This window comes from Bos indicus x Bos taurus, chromosome 2 (assembly GCF_003369695.1).
Source record: "Bos indicus x Bos taurus breed Angus x Brahman F1 hybrid chromosome 2, Bos_hybrid_MaternalHap_v2.0, whole genome shotgun sequence".
Taxonomy (NCBI): domain Eukaryota; kingdom Metazoa; phylum Chordata; class Mammalia; order Artiodactyla; family Bovidae; genus Bos; species Bos indicus x Bos taurus.
This window is the reverse complement of record NC_040077.1, coordinates 131,318,461-131,338,259: the sequence shown is the minus strand read 5'-3', so window position 1 is coordinate 131,338,259 and position 19,799 is coordinate 131,318,461. Positions and strand designations below refer to the sequence as shown.

General features: G+C 39.7%; 1 protein-coding gene across 5 annotated transcripts in view; it reads right to left on the bottom strand.

The window, feature by feature from the left end:
* Positions 1 to 19,799, bottom strand: part of EIF4G3 (eukaryotic translation initiation factor 4 gamma 3) — a 301,001-nt gene that overhangs the window by 137,435 nt on the left and 143,767 nt on the right. For all 5 annotated transcript variants that reach the window (XM_027521372.1, XM_027521381.1, XM_027521391.1 and 2 more), the window contains 2 exons: positions 18,017 to 18,114; positions 15,671 to 15,793 (listed from right to left, as the gene is read on the bottom strand). In XM_027521372.1, the coding sequence (XP_027377173.1) occupies positions 15,671 to 15,793; positions 18,017 to 18,114 (221 nt within the window). The remainder of the gene's footprint in view (positions 1 to 15,670; positions 15,794 to 18,016; positions 18,115 to 19,799) is intronic.

The window sequence follows — 19,799 nt, the reverse complement described above, 5'->3', positions numbered from 1 at the left end:
ATATAAAAACACAGACAATAGTATTATTTCACCTATGCATTATAAACAATGAAACTACTCACATTCCACAATTTCTTCTAAATGAAGACCACTAAAATTATATTTCCATATGTAAAAAATGAGAGTTTCTATTTTCAACTTCGAATCACTGACAAATGGATAGTAATACTGTGATTATTGTACTCTGAATTCTTAGTTCCAGTGGGAAAAATTTTTTATTATTAAAAGTTAGGAAGGAATCACAGCTGTAAGGGAAAATAAGGTCACTCTTCCGTACCCACAGAGTGTGGCCCACATATATGCAGGCTTGACTGTACTGCTCATTTTACTGTCTAGACTTTTAGAGACTTAAACATTTGCAGATTTTGCTATCTGCGGGGGTTCTGGAGTCAATCCCCTGTGGATACCGAGGGACGACCGCAAGGACTCAGTTGGATTCTATGGCTGAAAACAGCTCTAGAACAAAGGAAAGAGTCTATGTTATTTAACATTTATTAAATAGTCATCTACATAACTCGGGAAAGAAAGATCTGTATACTGTGTCACATTTACCAGAAAGAAATAAAATATTAACTATTTCAATAGTCTGGGAAATGAATAACCGATTGAAAACAGGGTATCTGCTGAAAGAAGGTCACCAAAATCAATAATACACATGGTGAAGGTGAGATTCTTAAGACAGTAAAAGACTGATGGTATCTGTAAGTATCTATAAATCTGTATAGATCAGAGCGTTTTTTCATCTAAGATTAAAATATCTTCAATCATATTAAATAGACAACTGCACAGACATTTTTCCATCAACTAAGCGCTAGGAAGACTTTATGTATAAAGATTTCTAAGAAAGGAGTGACTCATAGTTGGCTGGTTAACTCATAGTTCCAAATCCAGGTATCTAATACATAGACTCAGAATGCTAGGAAAGTACTCAGTTTTCATAGCTACGAACTTCCCTGGTAAAAACTTCAAGCTTTCAGTGCAGGGGCACAGATTAGATTCCTGGTCAAGGAACTAAGATCTCACCTGCTGCTCACTGCAGCCAAAAAAAAAGCAATGCTCAGTTGTAAAATGAAAAGGAATCAAAGATCTTACAGTGTCATCCAACTTCAGCATTCTCTAAAGCCTCTGACAGGACCAAGAAAATAACAAGGTAATATACATCAATACTTTAATCTGGAAGATCAATTGGTGTCAAAATGTAAAATAACTCAATAAAGATGATCAGAGCTAAAAGATTAGGGTTTATTGGCAACATCACATTGCTGCAATAGTTCATGATTTATTTCATAGCTGAATTCCCTCCCCACACCAAATTTTTCAAAATCAAAGTTCAAGCAGAAGAAAAAAAAAATCTCATTTTTCAAACAGAGTGGTAAGGAAGCTTATTTAAAGTAAGTATGGCAAGATATCACATACTTGATAGTATCCAAAAAGTGAATTCCCTTTATAAAGATTACTTGAGAATCTATTGTAAAGTTGAAGTACCAGCCTGAAGGGAGAATGGTAGATGCGGGCTCACTGGAAGAACTCATTTAAAAAAAAACAAAAAATAGAGTACAACACATAAAAGAGGTAACAGTATCTGGGACTGTCTTAATACTTCTTTGTACAGTTTAAAATTCATTTCTTAAGAGCAGATAAGATGGTAGGGCAAAAAAGAGTGAGCTTATCTCCTCTTACAAGCACATCAAAATCTCAACTGTCTATAAAAAAACCACTGATGAAAAAGACTGGAACCAGAAAAGATCTTCTACAATTAAAGACGTAAAGAAGGAACTACAAGATGGGTAGTGGGGCAGACTCATGATATAACCAAATCCCATACCCTTGGGTGGGCAACGCACAAATGAGAGTGTTATAATGCAGAGGATTTCCAACAGGAGTACGAGTGAGACTCCCCAGTCCAGGGGTCCTGCACCAAGGTGAGACCCCAGAGCATGCAGCTTTGAAGGCCATTCCGGCTTAATTTTGGAAGTCCCATAGGACTGGGGGGCAATAGAAACGCCACTCTTAAAGGGTGTACACAAAATCTGATATGCACTGGGACTCAAGTCAAAAGCAGTACTATGGCAGGAGCCTGGGCCTACTTGCTGGTCTTGGGCAGTCTTCTGGAGAGGTGGGGAGGATGGGTGGTGACTGTGGCTCACCCTGAGGACACAGATAATAACAGTAGCAGCCATAACTGGGGACATTCTACTGCGTCAACACTGCTCTTGGCTCACTAGCTCCAAGTTCTAATCCTAATCCCACACAACAGCTTTAGGCATGAGCGCAGGGATGCCTCAGGTCAACCAACTGGGGAGGAACAGAGCCCTACCCATAAACAAATTGCCAAAAGACTTCCTGAGCCCACAGTCATCTCCAGACATGCCTGAAGACATGTCCCTTCCCACTTGAGGGCCACGAGCTCCCTTCCGACCATGAACAGACAACCACTGTCCCTTCCCTCAAGGAAGCCTGCCTGAGACACTAGACCAGCCTCATGCAACACGGGGCAGGCATCAGATGGAAGAAAACCACGATCCTTCAGCCTGCAGACCCAGCCCACTCACACCAGTCCAGACCTTACCCTGAGATCAGCTGGGCCGAGGTTCAGTTCACTAGCCGGCCGACATAAGTTTCAGGATGCCCTGGACGTGACACCGAACTGTGTTAAGGACCTGGCTCCCCCACCAACAATCTGAAACAAGTTCTACGATCCCTGAGGCCTGCAGCCAGACTTCAGGAACTAGTTCTGCATGACATTACTAACCCCAGGACCTGGTGTAACCTGCCACTGGGCAGCAAAACAGCCTCAGAGTCTTTGGGACTCTGACTCCACCCACCAATGAGTCAGCACTAGGCCAAAGGCCCCCGAGGAATCTACCACAAGCTATCTCCTGATCAGGCCCACTAAAGAGCACCGAGCAGCATCCACACAAGGCAGGGCCTGGCAGTCAGATACACTAAGGCCCAGAAGAGCCTACCAGATGAGCCACGCAGTCAGCCTGTTACATAAGAAGGACCAGCTTAGCCCTCTGAGCAGGAACCCCTAATGGCATGCAGCTTGAGTGACAAGAGGGAACTGCGCCTCTGGGGTAAACAGGGGGTCTCCTACAGAAGAACACGTTCCCAAGGCTGAGAAATGTGACCAACTACCTCATATATAAAAACAGAAAAAAGCAACTCAGTCAAAATGAGGGGGCAGAGGAACATATTCCAGGTGAAGGAACAAGACAAAAGGGCAGGGAAAAACTAAGTGAAGTGGAGACAGGCAATCTACCAAAAAAAGACTTCAGAGTCATGATCACAAAAATGATAAAGAAGTCAGGAGAAAAATGGATACAGAATGAGAACTTAGAAGCTTTTAACAAAGAGTTAGAAAAATATGAAGAACCAACCAACCAGAGATGAAGAATACAACACGTGAAATGAAAAATACACTAGAGGGAATCAGTAGTAGACAGACACAGAGGCATGGATCAGTAAGCTGGAAGACAGAATCATGGGATTCACTGCCACTGAACAGAAAAAAGAAAATAGGGCTGTTTAAGAGACCTCTGGGACAACATCAAGCACACTAAATATTCACATTATAGGGGTCCAAGAAGGAGAAGAGAGAGAGAAAGGTCCGGAGAAAACGACTCTATCCAGCAAAGTCCTTGATTAGATTTGATGGATAAATCAAAAGCTTTAGAGACAACTGAAAGCTACAAGAGTTCAGCACCACCAAACAAGCTTTACAACAAATATTACAGGAACTTCTCTACACAAAAAACTAGAAACAATAAAAATGTAAAATGAAAAAACACACCGGTAAAGGCAACATGCCAAAGCCTTTGACTACGTGGATCACCACAAACTGGAAAATGCTGAAAGAGATGGAATACCAGACCACCTGACCTGCCTCTTGAGAAACCTGTATGCCGGTCAGGAAGCAACAGTTAGACAACAAACTGTTTTTCAAATAGAGAAAGAAGTACGTCAAGGCTGTATATTGTCACCCTGCTTATTTAACTTATATGCAGAGTACATCATGAGAAACGCTGGGCTGGAAGAAGCACAAGCTGGAATCAAGACTCCTGGGAGAAATATCAATAACCTCAGATATGCAGATGATACCACCCTTATCACAGAAAGCAAAGAAGAACTAAAGAGCCTCTTGATGAAAGTCAAAGAGGAGAATGAAAAAGTTGGCCTAAAGCCCAACATTCAGAAAACTAAGATCATGGTATCCGGTCCCATCACTTCATAGCAAATAGATGGGGAAACAGTGGAAACAGTGGCTGACTATTTTTGGGGGCTCCAAAATCATTGCAGATGGTGACTGCAGCCATGAAATTAAAAGACTCTTGCTCCTTGGAAGAAAAGTTATGACCAACCTAGACAGTATATTAAAAATCAGAGAGATTACTTTGCCAACAAAAGTCCATCTAATCAAGGTTATGGTTTTTCCAGTAGTCATGTATGGATGTGAGAGTTGGACTATAAAGAAAGCTGAGCACCGAAGAAGTGATGCTTTGGAACTGTGGTGTTGGGAAAACTCTTGAGAGTCCCTTGGACTGCAAGGAGATCCAACCAGTCCATCCTAAAGGAGATCAGTCCTGAATATTCATTGGAAGGTCTGATGTTGAAGCTGAAAGTCCAATACTTTGGCCACCTGATGCGAAGAGCTGACTCATTAGAAACGACGCTGATGCTGGGAAAGACTGATGGCAGGAGAAGGGGATAAGAGAGGATGAGATGGTTGGATGGCATCACCAACTCAATGGACATGAGTTTGAGTAAACTCCGGGAGTTGGTGACCGACAGGGAGGCCTGGTGTGCTGCAGTCCATGGGCTGCAAAGAGTCAGACACAGCTGAGCGACTGAACTGAACTGAACATACACTGTTAGTGGGAATGTAAACTGGTGCAGCTCTTGTGGAAAACAGGATGGCGGTTTCTCAAAGACTAAAAATAGAACTACTATAAGACCTAGTAATTCCATTTCTGGGTATATATTTAAAAAAAAAAAAAAAGACCCAAAACATTAATTTGAGAAGCTACATGGGTCCCTGATGTTCACAGCAGCATTATTGATAATTGCCAATATATGGAAGCAACCTAAGTGTCCATCAACAGACCAGTGAATAAAAAAAAGAGGTGGAATACATACACAATGGTATACTACTGAGTCATTAAAAAAAAAAATCTGCCATCTGCAGCAACACGGATGGACATGGAGAGCCTTTTGCTAAGGGAGAGAAGTCAGACACGGAAAGACAAATACTGTGTGATACCACTTACTGGTGGGATCTGAAAACCGCAACAAACTAGTGAGTATAACAAAAAAGAAGCAGACTCACAGATATAAAGAGCAAACTAATGGTTATCAGTTGTGGGGGGGGCAATATAGGGGTGGAGAAGTGGGAGGCACAGATTACTGGGCCTCAAGGGTGCATTGTACAACACAGGAAAGCAGTGAAGGTTTTATAATAACTGTAAATGGAAAAGTAGCCTTTATGAGTTTCATAGAAATTTTAAGATCAGGTTTGACAGATTTAAAAAATAAATTAAATTCCTTTGTCTTAACATAACCTACATGGTTTCCACCACAAAAGATGTCACCTTTATTTGCTATCTATTTTAAACTTATATATGACAAGATGCTTAAGTACAGAAGGAATTGGAGACAGGAGACCAGCAGCTATGGCCCAGGGTTCACATGCTTATTTTCATATTTCTGATGGGATAAGAACTTTTTACATTTTAAACAGGGAAATTTTAAAAGAACAATATTTCATAACACATGAAAATTATAGGAAACTTACAAAATTTTATTGGAACAGCCATTCATTTACATATTCTCTACGGTTGCTTTCATGCTACAACGGCTCAAAATTCTCCAAGCCAGGCTTCAGCAATATGTGAACCATGAACTTCCTGATGTTCAAGCTGGTTTTAGAAAAGGCAGAGGAACCAGAGATCAAATTGCCAACATCCGCTGGATCATGGAAAAAGCAAGAGAGTTCCAGAAAAACATCTATTTCTGCTTTATTGACTATGCCAAAGCCTTTGACTGTGTGGATCACAATAAACTGTGGAAAATTCTGAAAGAGATGGGAATACCAGACCACCTGACCTGCCTCTTGAGAAATGTGTATGCAGGTCAGGAAGCAACAGTTAGAACTGGACATGGAACAACAGACTGGCTCCAAATAGGAAAACGAGTACGTCAAGGCTGTATATTGTCACCCTGCTTATTTACTTATATGCAGAGTACATCATGAGAAACTCTGGACTGGAAGAAACACAAGCTGGAATCAAGATTGCTGGGAGAAATATCAATAACCTCAGATACGCAGATGACACCACCCTTATGGCAGAAAGTGAAGAGGAACTCAAAAGCCTCTTGATGAAAGTGAAAGTGGAGAGTGAAAAAGTTGGCTTAAAGCTCAACATTCAGAAAACGAAGATCATGGCATCCGGTCCCATCACTTCATGGGAAATAGATGGGGAACCAGTGGAAACAGTGTCAGACTTTATTTTTCTGGGCTCCAAAATCACTGCAGATGGTGACTGTAGCCGTGAAATTAAAAGATGCTTAGTCCTTGGAAGGAAAGTTATGACCAACCTAGATAGCATATTCAAAAGCAGAGACATTACTTTGCCAACAAAGGTTCGTCTAGTCAAGGCTATGGTTTTTCCTCTGGTCATGTATGGATGTGAGAGTTGGACTGTGAAGAAAGCTGAGCGCCAAAGAATTGATGCTTTTGAACTGTGGTGTTGGAGAAGACTCTTGAGAGTCCCTTGGACTGCAAGGAGACCCAACCAGTCCATTCTGAAGGAGATCAGTCCTGGGTGTTCATTGGAAGGACTGGTGCTAAAGCTGAAACTCCAGTCCTTTGGCCACCTCATGCGAAGAGTTGACTCATTGGAAAAGACTCTGATGCTGGGAGGGATTGGGGGCAAGAGGAGAAGGGGAGGACAGAGGATGAGATGGCTAGATGGCATCACTGACTTGATGGACGTGAGTCTGGGTGAACTCCAGGAGTTGGTGATGGACAGGGGGGCCTGGCGTGCTGCGATTCATGGGGTCGCAAAGAGTCAGACACGACTGAGCGACTGAACTGAACTGAATTGAAAGACAGTCGGCTGCAAAACCAAAAAATATGTACTAACTGGCCCTTAACAGAAAAAGGTTGCTGACTCCTATTGTAATTCAGAGAGAAAGAGACTCCAAATAGTTATAGAAATATAACCAAGATGCTGATGTAATTTATTATCATAAGAGGTTATTTGAATGCTTCACATTTCATCATTTATGTGTAACTGATTCTTCAAAGTCCCATTCAATGACTTTAAAGTTAGCATTGTAATAAATATCTAATGTGTTAAACATATACAAAGGCTTCCCTGGTGGCTCAGATGGTAAAATATCTGCCTCCAATGTGGGAGACCAGGTTCCATCCCTGGGTTGGGAAGATTCCCCTGGAGACGGGAATGGCAACCCACTCCAGTAATCTTGCCTGGAGAATTCCATGAACAGAGGAGCCTGGTGGGCTATGGGGTCGAAAAGTGTTGGACACGACTGAGCTACTAACACTTTCTCTTTAGAACAGCTAATGAAAAGGTATTAAGCAGTCACAGACATATACAAATCCTGGGGATAAACAACTATTGCCCATAACTGAGAAACATTATGAAGATTAGAATGGAAAAAAATAAATGGCACCGAAAAAAAGCACCAAAACACGCTTCTTTTCTAAGTGAGAGAGAGAATTCTCTAACAAAGAATTCCCTTCCTAAGAATTCACTCTTAGAAAGCTGTGTGTATCTGTGTGTGGGAACTCAACATGTTGTTTGAGTTTTTCCCCTGGCATCTATCACATACAAAACATTGAGAACTCATGGAGAATAAAACGGAAAAATCCTTAGCTTCTACAGCTTATGATTCTTTCAAGGGAAGTACATTAAAGAATAAAACCTGTACACACACACACATACACACACACACAGACAAATAATATTCAACCATAAAAAAGAAATCTGCCCTTTGCAATAGCATGAATGGACCTTAAGGTCCATACCAAGTGAAATAAGTAAGACAGCGAAAAACACAGTCCGATCTACCTTGAATGCAAAATTAAATAATAAAACAAAAGTCACAGAAAAAGAATAGATTGGTGGGGGGTAGGGTGGGAAAATGTACAAACTTCCAGTCATATTTTATAATTCATGGAATGTAATGAACAGCGTGGCAATTACACGTAATAGTACCGTATTACATATTTGAAAGTTGCAAAGTGAGTAGATCTTAAAAGGTCTCATGGATAAAAAACTGTTCTTTTAACTATGTATGGTGGTGACAGGTGTTAAGTAGACTTATAGTGATCATTTTACAATACATACAAATATCATTACACTGTATATCTAAAACTAATGTAATGTGATATGCCAATTATACCTCAATTAAAAAGTAAAATGAACAAGTAGACAAGATGAGGCAAGGAAATGAGTAAAAAAGTTACTGTTCTTTATAGAAATTGAAGTGGTTTAGAGAATAACAGTAGCAGTGGAGATGGTGAAAATGAGCCAGATAGGGCTTGCTGATAAAATGGTTGTGGAATATGAAACCAAAATTGAAAGATGACTCCTAGGCTCATTGTCTGAGCAACTGGCACAGACTATAGTATAATTCATACACAAAAAAATCCAAGGGAGCACACCAAACACCTCAGGAAATAGTAACACAGGACTCACAAACTCAAATGCTTTTGTAAACAAATAGGTGACCTAAATATGTGACTCAAGAGTATAAAATAAAACAGAACAATGAAACAAACTAAAGAATGTATGTCTAGATTAAAGGCATTCAGACTGATGAAAACCTTTTTTAAACACTAACCTGAAAAACACCACACATCTGCAATACCAAGAATCGCTTCCTTAAAGGTGTCAGGAATGCTGAAGGAAACTCAGACACTCAACGTAAAAGCTGTCAGGCTTAACAAGAGGGCATGCATGCTATGTCACTTCAGTCGTGTCCTACTCTTTGCGACCCTATAGACTGTGGCCCACCAGGCTCCTCTGTTCATGAGACTCTCCAGGTAGGAATACTACAGTGGTTTGCCATGCCCTGCCCCCCGCACCCAGGGGATGTTCCCAACCTAGGGACCGAACCTGCATCCCTTATGTCTCCTGCATTGGCAGGCGGGTTCTTTACCATTAGCCCACCTAGGAAGCCCTAACAAGAGAGTTAAGGGGGCTAAATGACAACAACAAAAACTTTAAAAACCAAGAATAATGTGGATAAAATTCACTGTAAAATAGTAAAATATATTAACAGCTACAGTATGTAAGATAGTACAGTAATTGTATTAAGCAGCTCAATGGAAGGAATTCTTCTGGCAGTCCAGAGGAGGATGCAACAGCAGCAACGCCCAGGGCAGGTTCAGGCCTTTCATTGGAGAACTATGATCCCCCAAGTCAAGGTCACAGCCAAAAACAAGAACAGATCAGGGGAACAGAAAGGGCTGAAGAAGACCCAGGAATATTTGATAATTCAGTAAACAATTAAAACATCTAAAAACAAAGGGTCAGTGAAGACCTATTCAATAAAGAAACAAAGAGACAAACTGCTTGATTAAAAAAAGGAGAATGAGGAGAAGAAGAAAAAAGTAGGCCCCAAATCTCATTGTATGCATCAAAATAAATTCTATGTCAATCAAAGATAAAGGTCAAATAACCAAACTTAGATACTGCTCATTTTATTATCTTTGATGGCAAAATCTTTCAAAGTTTGGGCCTCAAATCATCAGTTACTTATTAAAAACCAGAAACCTGTGAACAGATGGGGGAGGGAAGGAAGGCTCAAGAGGGAGGAGATACATTTGTGATTATGGCTGATTTGCACTGTTGTTCAGAAAAAAGCAACAGAACACTGTAAAGCAACTTTCCTCCAATTAAAAAACAAATTAAAAACTTACGAAGAGAGGAAAAAAGATTTTTAACTTCTATATAACAGAAGGCATCATTAAAGTTAAAATACAATCATCAAACTAGAAAAAAAATTACATATGCCAAAGGGATTTCTTTAACATTTAAAGAATGCTTATATATGAGAAAATCATCACTCCAAAAGAAACGTGTACAAAAGACATGAACATAAAATTCATACACACACAAATAACCAATGAACATCAAAAATTTTAACTCCACAAATCAATCAACAAAAATTAAATGAGGTATTATTTTGAAATCTATCAATAAGGCAACAATGTAAGGAAATGGGTATTCTCTTACATTGCTATTAGGAGATTACCTGGTACATTTCTGGAGGCTATAATCCCAATGTAAAGTTGTTCATCATAGCATAGTTATTATTAGTCATAAACAAGGAAAGAATAAGAATATATATCAATTAAATAAACTAGGGCACATCCCAACAAGGAAATACCACATAGCCATTAAGAATTACAGTACCTATAATCAAACAAGAATATTCTGCATGATCGCTGAAAACACAGTACTTATACAATGTCACAGGGACCTCCCTGGCAGCCAGTGTTTAAGACGGGACACTTTCACTGCCATGAGCTTGGGTCTGACCCCTGGCCAGGTAACTAATATCCCACAAGCCAAGTATCTGACCAGCCAGAAAAAAAAAGTCATGAATAAACCCAAATATATTCAACTATACGTGGGAAGGTAGAGATACACACACACACACACACACACACACACACACACACACACACTCTCACACTGAAAGATGTCTGAAAGGATATTCAACAAAAGTTAACAGTTAACTCTCTGGTAATAAAATTAATGGTCACAATGTCTTCCTTTACTAGTCCTTTCCAAAGAAGATTTTTAATTTTTATACATACAAAACGAGATCACTGTAATTTTGAAAATACATTATTAGTAGTAGACAAAAGATTAAACCTGATCGTTTTTTGAGATCTCTTACAATACTTCTTGTGATCCCCTACTAAACATCATGGTTACTGCATGACTATGAGATGCAATGCAACCGTTCAATATCTGGTAATAAGTGGAAAACACAGGAATTTTCCTATACATATAAAAATTCAAGGTACACTTTCTTTATAACCAAGATTCAGATTTAGTATATCTGGTGTAAAGTCATACCACTCTTAATAACAAAGGCTTTCACAAAATTTGGTGAAGCCCTATGAAGAAACACAGTTCATGAAAAACTAAAGAATCATGTAAAATAAAATTTGGGCCTCACTGGTGGCTCAGATAATAAAGAATCTGCCTGCAAGGCAGTAGGCTGGGGTTTGGTCTCTCAGTTGCTAAGATTCCCTGGAAAGCAAATGGCAACCCACTACAGTGTTCTTGTCTGGAGGATTTCATGGACAGAGGAGCCTGGTGGGCTGCAGTCCATGGAGTCGCAAAGAGGTGTACATGACTGAGGAACTAAGCACACAGTTTTCATATAATTGAAAAATACTATTTTTAAGCCAAAGGAGGGTACTAATGAGAAATTATTAAAGATGAAGAAGGATGTGATTTAATTCAATAACCAGGATCTTTACTGCACTCATCAGTAAAGTATTCTTGCCTGAAAAATCCTATGGACAGAGGAGTTTGGCGGGCTCAAGTCCAAATGGGCTGCAGAGAGTCAGACACAACTGAGCACCTTTACCGCACTGCACCATACCATACCATACCATACCATACCATACCATACCATACCATACCTGAGATGACAAAACGACATTTTAAAACTTAAGAGTGGATCTGTTTACATTATATAGGTATTTTCAAATTCTTTATGCAAGAACTTAACTAATTAGTGTACTTACAAAATGAATATTATCTAAACATTAGAAACTAACTTTGGTTAACTGTTATTGCTAAGACTATAAAAATGAACTAATTAACAAATGGCCAGATGATTTCCAGGTATCAAATTTATAAGAAGCTCTTCAAAAGACTGAATAACCTGCTGACTTTGGTAATTTTCCCAAAAGACAGGAGAGGCTAATATGTGCCAGCAATAAATAATCTTTCATCAACCCCTACACTCTATGACACAGGACTCTCCCCCAAGTAATATCTGTGCTTCATTTTAAGAGTACTTCTTATTAATAAAACAACAAAAAAAGAAAAGAACAAAAGGGAGTAGGGAGAGGAAACAAAGTATATAGTTCATTTTAAAATTTTAAGAGATTTTAATCCACCACCCCTTTGGAAGGAGACAATTCTGGAACACTTGCCTATTCAGTCAGCCCTCAGTATCCACGGGAGACTGGTTCTCGGACAGCCTGTGGATAACAAAATCCTCAGACGCCCAAGTCCCTTACATCAAAGTGTGTAGTATTTGCATTTAACCTCCCATATATTGGGTTGGCCAAAAAGTTTGTTTGGATTTTTCTGCTTGGAAAAACTCAAAACAATTTTTTTGGCCAACTCAATACTTTAAATCATCTCTGTATTACTTATAACACCTAATACAATGTAAATACTATGTAAATACTTAACAGTGCATGCCAATTTCACCTTCTGCTTTTTGGAACTTTCTGCAATTTTTTTCTGAATATTTTTGATCCCTGGTTATTTGAATCTGCAGGTGAAGAATCTGTGGATAGGGAGGGCTGACTGTGCAACACTATGAATTTATTTCTACCCTCCAGGGTCCAAAGCAACTTTCAGGAAGCAGCACATTGCTTAATGCGAAAATGTTCCTTGTGCCTCACTGCTACCAACAAGGGACACAGCTGGGAGGCTCTGAATGACTGATTACTCAGTACACTCCCCTCATCTTACAGATACAAAAAGAGGCGGTTACAGGACTTCATATTCTGACCCAAGGTCATAAATCTCGATGACAGAGTGCAGACCAGCATCAGGTACTCTATTACTCTGTGACGTCCATCTAGGTACCTGTCTGTGCACTACGATCGTCTGAATGGGCACATGGATACAAACCTGTACACACTTTTAATACATCTGAGACATCAACATTCCACAGATCATTTTAAAATTTAGGAAGCAGGAATATTTAAATTCAATCTACTCTTCAAGACAAAAACAGAAGCAACAAAAACCTGTTTCTCCTTTCCACTCTCCTTCTCCAACACAGTTTCTCTCAATTAACTCCTCTTAGCTGGCCTGTTTGCCAAAATCAAACTCATTATCCCCCTATTCAAAACCCATGTCTATTTCATGCCATATTTTACTATAAATCCCAGAATCTAAGCTTCAAGAATCACCCCTGATTCTTCCCTCTTTCTAACGCCCAGGGGAACCATGCAATGTGTTTACCTGGACCGTACTGGTTTCTGCCTGGTGTCCCAGCAAAATGATTCACAGCATCCCCATTCATTTCTAAAAAACTGCCCAAATTTAGATGATAATTTATACAGTCACCATTTTTATAATCCTTACTTTCTTAGTAACCAGTTGCAGAATATTTCTCTGACTTTCTAATTTATTAACGGAAGTGTTAATAGTCTCCCTTCACTCAATTTCCCATCATCATGTGCCTTTTTGTATATAGAGCCACTCTGCTAATATACCCTTCTCTCTCTTTCCATTTGTGAATACCAATCTGGGAACTCAGACCAAGTGGCATTTCTGCTGTGAAGCCTTCAAGACACCTCCAGTCATCCTCTGTGCCTCCTGAAATAACAGTAATTGCAATGCTAGTAACGCAGACAGACAGAACAGACTTGTGGACACACAGGGCAAAGGGGAGGGCAGGATGGATGGAGAGAGTAGCATGGAAACACACACCACCATATGTGGAAGAGAAAGCCAGGGGGAATTAGCTGTATGAGCCAGGGGACTCACACCGGGACTCTGTGACAGCCTAGAGGGGTGGGATGGGGTGGGAGGTAGATTCAAGAGGGAAGGGACACATGCGTACCTATCACTGATTCATGTTGACGTGCATTTAAATGCACACTAATAAAGTAATGCTTCATGATGATATTACACCTCAGAAAGAACTATGAACATTAGAATAACTGACTGATGATCTTTATCAACTAAAAGTGTACATTCAGTGGGCTCTATGATTATCCACACACATACATTTATATTCAGGCCTGGGATCCCTGGAGAACGATGACGAGCAAAAGGATGCCCGTGACTAAGGTCAGAGAGAGAACCAGCAGAGGGCAGGATCAAGCTCCACAAGACTAAAGAAAAACCAACCAACCTCACAGGGAATTAAAATGTAGAAATACATGCTCTAGTTGAGAATTTACACTAAATAGTTTGACAACAACAATATTTTAATTAAGGTTGGAAAATACAGACCAAAACTGAATTGCCCCTAGAATGAATCCTAAATTTTTTCGATATGATGCTCCTAACAGAACACATAAAGCAGATCAATTTAAATGTGCAAATGTTGCTTGCTCCACATTCATATCCAGGGACAAGACTGAGTATAAAGCCCTATTCAGTCACTCCAGATTTGGAATATCCCTGGGGAAGTAACAGAGCATGGTAAAAGGTTCTATTAGCAATCATCAATATAATCTCACAATTCCTATACCTAGGTGGTTACACATTTTACTTTGCTAGATGATGGAAGATAAAAGTCAGCCAGACAGTATCATCATGTCCAAGTAAAACACATCATCACACAAAGTCTCAGGTTTGAGGCTTATTCAAAGTTCACGTATTTTCAAGGGGCTCTAAGTTTAAACATGTATTTGTGGGCTCAATTTTAAAGAACTTTTTTTTAACCTGTACAGTACTACTAAAATCAAGTCAACAGTCTGTCATTGTGAAGTGCCTTCTATTTGATCATCCCTATCACTTGTTTGTAAACTGGGCTCTCAGGAGTCCCTCACCATTCAGCCATAAGAGGGAGAAGCAAGCAGATCCCTAGACCTTAAGACCATTGGTTAGGTCTGTTCTCTATGCTGAGTATTCACATTTTAGATATTGTGAAAATTTGAAATCACTCTTCTCCTCGGAATGGTTTAGCCTAGTTTAAAATAACCTAATGATGAAATCAAAATTCTGTCAAACTTGGGGGAGGGGGGATCCATTCTCTATTATAGTCTACTAAACCCCAGCTCCTCCTGGAATGCCTTGATGTCTAAAAGCAGGGAAGTGAGCTCTTAGAAGATCACTGATAACCACATTCTGCAACAGGAACAAACAAGTGTTTGACAGAACTTACTAAAAACCTTTGTAAATAATTAAAGACACCCTCCACTCAAGCTCATTTATGCAGGACTTAAAAGAGGTAAACCTGTAAGACATTTAAATATGCTCTGAAAAAACACAGGCAATCATCTCAAACAAAACTGTTCGGTGAAGAAGTTTAAATTCTCTAATTTAATGTTTGTATTATCATAGTGTGTAGCATTTAATTCCTAGGACTCCATATTGAAAATATAAATGCTCATTTAGCGATGAGGTTTCCATGGGAACACAGCTCCTTTTGGTGCCCAGCAATACTTAGGAAGAGGGGCCACAGCTATGCTCTGAGTGTGAAGACAATACAAAGAAACGTTACCAATAAAAATTTGGAAGTAATAACAGTTTACAAAGAGAAACAAACATGTCTGTTTAAAAATCATTTAGATATTCGAGGCTATGAGACAACTGATGGAAAGCAAAAAAGTACAGTCAAGTGGCTACAGAAGAAAAGAGTTCAGTAGAGGTTAGTGACAGATACACACCACCATCCATCACGGCATGCTCTGCCTTACCTGAGGAGGAGTAGGTGTGGAAGTGGGTCTCCCTATGGGTGGAGTAGGATTTCGGCTGCCACCTCCAGACATAATCTCCTCTGTTATGTCTTTACCTCCCTGGTTTGGATCCCGAATTCTTATCTATAAGGTTATAAATTAAGACAGCATATTTACAGATGGGTGTCTACATAGTAGATTTATAGGAATATGATGTATAAAGGTGCAAACTGGGAAACCTGTCAAACATCAAAGCTGATAATCACCACATCTGACTTGATTTCAATCAGAGAACCACAGGGTGTCATTCAAAGGAATTTAGGCCGTTTGTGGTGGTTGAACTAAAGTAGCACAACACGCTAGCATGAAACCTAGCTGGACGAATTTCCAGGTCAAAAAGGCAAACTATTAACATTTATCTTTTAAGTAATGCCAAACTGATTTTATTTGTAATGCTTAAGTAAGACAAAGTTCATAAAATAGTTGTAAAATATGGAAGTTACTCTCTAAAGTTTTAAAGGCCGAAATGGTTCTCTAGCGAAGTGAAAAATATTCATATCCTAAGGCAAAGAAATCGAGGTTTATGTTGCAGATAACCTTATATACGTATGTAAAGATGCTCAATGCAATGCTTTTTTCAGCAAAGACACAAAAAGATCTTAAAGGCTGATCAAAAACATAGTAGTTAAAACTTTATATTACATCCTTACACTTAAACAACAAACCGCAGTAGAAAGAATGAGACTGCTCTACACATACTAATATACAGTGACTGTCAAGATGTATTGGTAAATGAAAAGATACAAGATACGGAACAATGTGGATGGTATTCCTGTCATCTGGTTAGGGCCTGTGTTTACAGACAACAGTGGAGAAGTACTGCATGAAGATGGAACGCCTGGGTCTAGGCCTTTCGTCCTGGGACAATGCTGAAACATAGAACCCGCCTCTGCTCGTCATTAAACCCAGAGCTTACCAAGCCATTCGTGGCTTCTTCAAAATTTCAAAGCACTCACTAATAAAACCGCCTGAACCTGGAAGTGTTCTAGGGAAGAGGCTTAAGATTTCTACTATCAGTTACAGAATCTTGTTTCTACTATAGTTTTACGTATTATTTTTCAATCTATTTGTTCTCCCTTCTTCTTCAGTCACATATATTAATACTGTCTTCTGTTTTTACTGCTTTTTTTTAAAATTAACTTTTCTGCATTCTAAGAATGTTCAAGTCCTACATCTACCATGCTGTTTCAACATTTCCAAAGCACAGGTTTTCACCTGTAGTGTCAAGACACACGAGCATGTCTTGTTTATTATGACATGTGCACAAACAATTTACGTCTGATTAGAAAAACAAAACTAATTCTGAACCTAATTAATTTTTATTAAATGAGAGTAATTTTAAGATGTCACTCACATCTATTTCGGAGAAGGCAATGGCAACCCACTGGAGTACTCTTGCCTGGAAAATCCCATGGACGGAGGAGCCTGGTAGGCTGCAGACCATGGGGTCGAGAAGAGTTGGGGATGACTGAGCGACTTCACTTTCACTTTTCACTTTCATGCATTGGAGAAGGAACTGGCAACCCACTCCAGTGTTCTTGCCGGGAGAATCCCGGGGACAGAGGAGCCTAATGGGCTGCTGTCTATGGGGCTGCACAGAGTCGGACAGGACTGAAGTGACTTAGCAGCAGCAATCTATTTTATCTGTGTGAATCTGAGACACTCTTATAAGTACCACTCATTTGTGTTCTGATGTTTTAAAAGACTGCAAGCCACTCTTCTATAAAATATTCTACAGTGCATAGTTCATACTACTCTGCCCTAATTCCCTTAGGCCTGACTGAATGGACAGCGGCAAAGCTTCTGTTAAATTTATTAAAAACAATTACAACACATTTTCTAAATTCTGCTTTCTGTTTCTTAAATCTGCTCCATCAGAAAGATTTTCCTTGTTGTGCTCAGTACTCTATTTTTTCTTGTGCTACTTTCCCCGTCAATTCATATTTGAATATATAGCTGATTACGTCTAAGGTTAAAAGACAATATGGATGTGAAAACTCAGCTCAAATTCCTCTCACTTAGTAAGACCTCAGAAGACTAAACCTTCCCAGTTCTAGAGCTGCATGGCAGTTAGCATAGCTAGCTTAGCGCATGTTGAAAACTGACATTAAGCAAAGGGTACTTGCACCATCTCATTACAGGCTCAAACAAATCCTCCAGGTGTAGTGGACAGGATATAAGGGAGGAACAAAAATTAGCCCTCATTTGTGAACTGAGGTGAGTAATTAGTACAGGTGTAGGTAAACTTACTTGATAGAAAATGGACATTCAATTTTAAAATGAGAAAAACTAATAAACATCTCTTACTGTTTTTTTCTCTCTCTTGGCTGGAGGGGGCTGCTGCTGCGTAGGCACTATGATAGGTGCTGACTGGTACACTGGCTGACTTGGGTAAAAAGGCGTTCCTAAGGAATTAGAAAACAGTGAAAAAAAGCATTCAGTTACTTTGTCAACAACTATAAGACTGGTAATGACACTGTGAATCTAGACAATTAGTTTTAAAAATGTAAAAAAACAAGCATCCTTCTCACTTATCTCTTTCCACTAGCTCACCCCTTTCAGCTACTAAGTGGTTAAAGAATGATTCCCAAACAGTCATATTTTCTTTTTCAGCATCCACTAGAAAAAAGCAATTAAATAACCAACTCCTACAAACTGACACCAGAGTTATTGCTTTTAAAAAAAAATCTACTCTGGGTGCTCACTGCCTCCAAACGTGATTTTCAAACTAAGGTTTGTGTGAATATGTTCTGCATGTGGGTTTGGTCAGGGGCTGGATAATACAGCTCATCATCTTGTGGGCTGCTGCTCCTAAGTCGCTTCAGTTGTGTCCGACTCTGTGCGACCCCATAGACGGCAGCCTGCTAGGCTCCCCCATCCCTGGGATTCTCCAGGCAAGAACACTGGAGTGGGTTACCATTTCCTTCTCCAATATCATGTGGGCTGGGGTGGTCTAATTCTTCTCTCTACTTGCAGAGAACCACTGCCACAGGGAGCCATCATAAAGGCTTGAATAATGCTATTGTTGGGGCTGTAAAAAGGCTGGTAAAAAGCAGCCTAAAGATAAAGTCCAGATACTTAAGGATCCAGGGCTTCCCTTATAGCTCAGCTGGTAAAGAATCTACCCACAATGTGGGAGACCTGGGTTTAATCCCTGGGTTGGGAAGATCCCTGGAGAAGGGAAAGGCTACCCACTCCAGTATTGTGACCTGGAGAATTCCATGGACTCTACAGTCTATGGGGTCACAAACAGTCGGACACAACTGAGCAACTTTCACTTTCACTAAGTATCCAGGTTCCACCTTTCTAACTACATTTTCTACCATTCTCAAACTCCACACCTTTGCTCCAGGGACAACCTATTCCTATCCCTTGTGTACATCAATCTCAACATTGTTCATGCCTTTGACTACACTGGCCTTCTGCCTGAATGAATCCTTTTTAGCTTTCAAAACTTTGACTATTATTACAATTAGTATTAAACCAGAGTACTTATAGTAGAGGTGGTAAGAAGGGGTCAGATACTGGATATTTTTGAAGACAGCCTACAGACTTGCTAATGGATGGGATGTGAGTATGAGAGAAAGAACTGTCAAGGAAAATTCTTAAGGTCTTTTGTTTGAGCAAATGGAAGAATGAGGTTCTATTTATTGTGTTATTTATTTATTTATTTATTTACTGGGATGAGGAAAAGTAAGACATTAGGGCAGAAAAATCAAGAGTTCAATTTTGGACATGAAAAGTTTTGAGCTTCTTATCAGACTTTCAAACCAAGATATCAAATATACAAAAAGAGGCTCAAGTCCGGAGCCAGAGAATAGGTATTCGTTTTGGAATTAGACTATACGGACAATATTTAAACCATGACACTGGGTAACCCAGGAAATGAGTACAAACAGAAAAGAAGCCCAAGGACTAGTCTTTGAAGCACTCTATATTATTTATTTTTTAAAGTAGTACCTTTTTTTTTCTTTTGGCTGTGTTACATGCCTTGTGGGATCTTAGCTCCCTGATCAGGGATTGAATCTGGGCCCAGAGCAGTCAAAGTACAGAGTCCTCACCACTGGACCACCACGGAATTACCAAGGCA